The sequence below is a fragment of the Orycteropus afer genome, unplaced genomic scaffold, assembly GCF_000298275.1.
Source record: "Orycteropus afer afer isolate SDZICR_OR568_19922 unplaced genomic scaffold, OryAfe1.0 scaffold00006, whole genome shotgun sequence".
Classification (NCBI taxonomy): Eukaryota; Metazoa; Chordata; class Mammalia; order Tubulidentata; family Orycteropodidae; genus Orycteropus; species Orycteropus afer.
In genome coordinates this window covers 12,890,355-12,894,223 of record NW_006921593.1, presented here as the reverse complement: position 1 = coordinate 12,894,223, position 3,869 = coordinate 12,890,355, and the positions used below count along the sequence as shown (strand labels likewise).

The following is a 3,869-nucleotide window of genomic DNA, read 5'->3' as shown; positions in this document are numbered from 1 at the left end:
GATGCTGTGCTGCACGGACCCGCTCTCTGATGGCACGTGGGTCCCCGCTGGTGTCAGTATAAGGCCGTTTTTCCCCTTGACCCGGAAGTCTTCCCCTGGAGCACCTCCCAGGGCTCGCCACCCCCCCAATCCTCTGCACCGATTGGCTCCTTGGCTTTATCCGACAGCATCCTCTACTCAGTTCCTGGGAAAGAAACATTTTTAAAAAACCTCACTCCAGAAACGATCTTTATTCTCCATCCATTCCAGTTGCTGGCTTAAAAAAAAATAACAAAAAATAAAAAACAGCACCACCACTGTCGCGGGGCCGGACTCCAGCACACAGTCACCTGTGCATCAGTAAACCTGGCTCCGTAGGGTCTCTGGCCAGTATTTCGGAAGTAGATTGCCAGGCCTTTCTTCCAAGGTGCCTCTGGATGGGTTCAGACTTCAGAGGAAAAGCCTGACCAGGAAGAGCGCTGAGAGACCCCACAAGCCCGGAGCTGCAGCCCGGCCGCTGCCGGCTCCGCGCTGCGGGACGTGACGGCAGCGTGTGGCAGGCAGCGAGCCCCATCGCCTGCACCTCCTCCTCCTAACGACTGACTCAGGCCTGGGCGGCGACAGCCACCTCTTTGGGTTTTGCTCTGAGGTTCAGACGTGAATTGTCCACAATCTTTTTCAAAATGAATAATAGTAATAACGAAACCCCCGACGGCCCGTCACACGTGCCGCGGGCGTTCTTCAGGCGAGCCTTTCGCAGCTCAGACTGCGCCGCGACGGCAGGGTGTGCGTGCGGTTTTCTGAGGTCAGCTCCTTCCCTCCCGGCCCCTGCACGCAGCAGCTGAGAGGTGGGGGCCTGTCTCCTCCTCTTGCCTGAGATGACAGCTCGGTGGTGGAATCCAGGCCTTCCAGCCAGAGAAGGTGGTTTGAGCCCAGCCGGTGCACCTGACGCAGCCACCACCCGCCTGTCCCTGGAGGCCTGTATGTTCCTGCGATGCCGGCCAGGCTTCAGCCGCGCTTTCAGACCGAGATAGACCAGGGCGCAAGGATGGAGACCTGCTTTTGAACTACCAGCCCGGGAAACACCGTGGGTCCCAGCGGCCCATCCCGCTGCCTTTGGAGCTGCCGTCAGCTGGGGCCGACTGGGGCAGCAGCACTGTGGGCGCACGTCCGTCAGCCTGGCACACGCGCCCCCGAGTGGATGCACTGAGAAGCCTCGTCTGCGTGAGCGGCACGTGGGACAGGAAGAGCCTCTGCCCTCCCTTGCTTCCCGGGGACCCATACTTTGGGTTCAGATTAACTTCTGAAGGAAGATGCCCTGGGCTTCCGTTTGCTGCCCCTGCCGGGCTTGTTTCTGGCTGTTGGCGGGCATCGTGCGCTCCCTGAGCTCCCACGTGTCGCTGCGTTCTGGGAGTGAGTGGCAAAGATGAGGACCCTCAAACCCGAGCCCTCCCCTCCTGCTCGGCTCGCTCCCATCAGTTACAGAAAGGACCTTGAGCGGCCGATTGGCGGAGTCGTTGCCACGTGGCGCTCAGCTCCCTGCCTGCTTCCTCCACTCGTTGCACTCAGCCGGGGAACCTTGCCCCTCCTCTGTGCTGCGGACGCCCCTGGAGGGAGGCGAGGAAGGAAGGCAGGCCTCCGAGCCGGATGGGCACAGGCCCAGGAGGTCGCAAAGGAGGCGGCGGCAGGCGAGCGGGACCTGGGCATTCGGGAGACGTCTGTTTGGATGCGTTGGAGAGGGACTGCCAGGCCCAGGAGACTGTTCTCAGACGAGGCTGGAGCCCAAGGGGTGGAGGTTCCAGGGGTGGGGGGCGAGCGTACACACAGTGGCTGGTCTCCGCGGGCCCATTTTCACAGGGTCTCGTCAGGGTGAGGTCATTAGGTCTGCTCTGGGGACAGCTGAGGGGAGCGGAAGAGGCCCATGGTGGCTGGTGGGGCGCAGTTACAGGGCACCGACAGTGGGGGGCCACGGGAGTACCCTCGGTGTGAGCACGCGTGTTCAAGGCGTCTTGGATTTCCTCCGGGTGTTTTCTAACAACTGATCTCAGAATTAAATCTTGGAGGTGGGTGGATGACCACCGTGTCTTCAGTAGAGAAACGGGCTAAACTTAGGTACAGCCAACTGAAGAATTCCTGCTGGCATGGGCCCCTGCATTCAGGGGGCTCCTGTTCTCGTGGGGGTGCAAACAGCCCATCAGCACCTCCTGGGAGTCGATGCGTGTTGCGTTGTGAGGTCCCACCAACATTCAGTTGGTGTTTGACAGCGACTGGAAAGGTGGCGGTCCAAACCCACCAGTGCGACCACAGCAGAAAGGCCTGCGCTCTGGTTCTGGGAAGAGGCAGCCAGGAAGCCCCGTGGTTCTACTGAGTAACTCACTATCGCCAGGTGCCTGGGGGCAGCATGCAGCCTTTGTCTCCTTTTGGTTGAGATTGAAACACACAGCCTTGGACAAGGGGCCCCCTGATACCCTGCCCCAGGTCTCTCCTCCGGTTTACTTGGCGGTCATTCTCAGCTGGGGACGCCAGCCCAGCCTGACCTGGGCGGTGTCCTGTTTGAAGGGGTGCTGTGGCTCTTCCTTGGGTTTGATATCCCCGGGAGGCCCCTGTGCATCACTGCCAGTCACCGCTACCCTGCTGCAGGGCCTCAGTCCTGCAGGTGCCTTTGTGTGGGTGCCGTTTATGGCTCTGTGAGGCGGTCCCACATCGGGGCCTTCCTTACACTGCCACCTTGTGGACAATGCTAGTACTGGGTAAGCCCCGTCACTGCTAAAAACAAATAGCTCCTGCTCCCGGTGAGCCCGTGTGTCGCAGAGCGGGGCTCCAGAGGCTGGGAGCGCCTGTGATCTTCCGGAAGCGGCTTGCCTGGCCTTCCTTCCACAGCCCCACTGAGGGCGCGTGAGCTGTTACTCTTTCAGTCAGTAGCCCGGTATTAGCCACTGGTGCCATCCAGGGACCTCCCTGGCGTGCAGCGACCACAGGACGCCGTGCTGGGGGTGGGGGCCGAGTTTCGGAGACGCCGCTCCCTCAGTCAGGTCAGGCTTCCCTGCGCAGTGCTGCCTAGGCGGGACAGACCATGGACCAGAGTGCCCTGCCCCTGCGAGCCCAGGGCCCAGACCTCTTCCGTGGGCCGCTCGCCGCCACGAGCTCGAGGCCCAGGCCGCCACAGCCTGGAAGCAGCCAGCCCCAGGGTGTAGCGTGTCTGCCATCCCTGACGCCCCAGGGCTCCTGTGGGGAGTGGTGCCCGTGTGGGGTCTTTCCTGCATACAACACTGCCCACCCACGAGGTGCACCACAGGGGTAGGAAACACGAGGGCGCTGCATTCGTCATTACGTGCAACGCGCAGAATCGGAAGGTGCGCGGATCCCCACCCACCGCCCGCTGGGCCCCGACCCTGCGCTGCCCGCGCCTCTCTCCGGAGCAGCTTCGCAAGGTGTCTTCTCTCTCCCCAGTGTTCCCAACTCCTGCCCGGCCAGCCCGCGTGGCGCCGGCTCCTCCAGCTACCGCTTCGTCCAGAACGTGACCTCGGACCTGCAGCTGGCCGCGGAGTTCGCTGCCAAGGCCGCGTCAGAGCAGCAGGCAGACGCATCTGGAGGGGATAGCCCAAAGGTCAGAGGACGTACCGTTCACCCACGCACGGGCACCACGCTCTTGGTGTCTGTGCCGCCATAAGCGAAATGCCACGGCGGGGGGGGTGTTGGCATTGAGGCTCGCTTTCTAACTGCCCTGGAGGCTGCGGGTCCAAGTTAAGGCCGTGCGTGGCTCTAGGGGGCAGCCCCTCCTTTGGGAGTTCAGGCCGTGGCTCTAGGGGGCGGTCCCTCCTTTGGGAGTTCGGGGTGTGGCTCTAGGGGGGCGGTCCCTCCTTTGGGAGTTCGGGGCGTGGCTCTAGGGG

General features: G+C 62.5%; 1 protein-coding gene across 1 annotated transcript in view; it reads left to right on the top strand.

Moving 5' to 3' along the window:
• The window catches only part of FOXK1 (forkhead box K1), a gene marked incomplete at its 5' end in the record, with an annotated part of 68,309 nt that overhangs the window by 58,423 nt on the left and 6,017 nt on the right, over positions 1-3,869 (top strand). Inside the window, one exon of the mRNA XM_007942856.1 lies at positions 3,430-3,586. Within this exon, the coding sequence (XP_007941047.1) occupies positions 3,430-3,586 (157 nt within the window). The remainder of the gene's footprint in view (positions 1-3,429; positions 3,587-3,869) is intronic.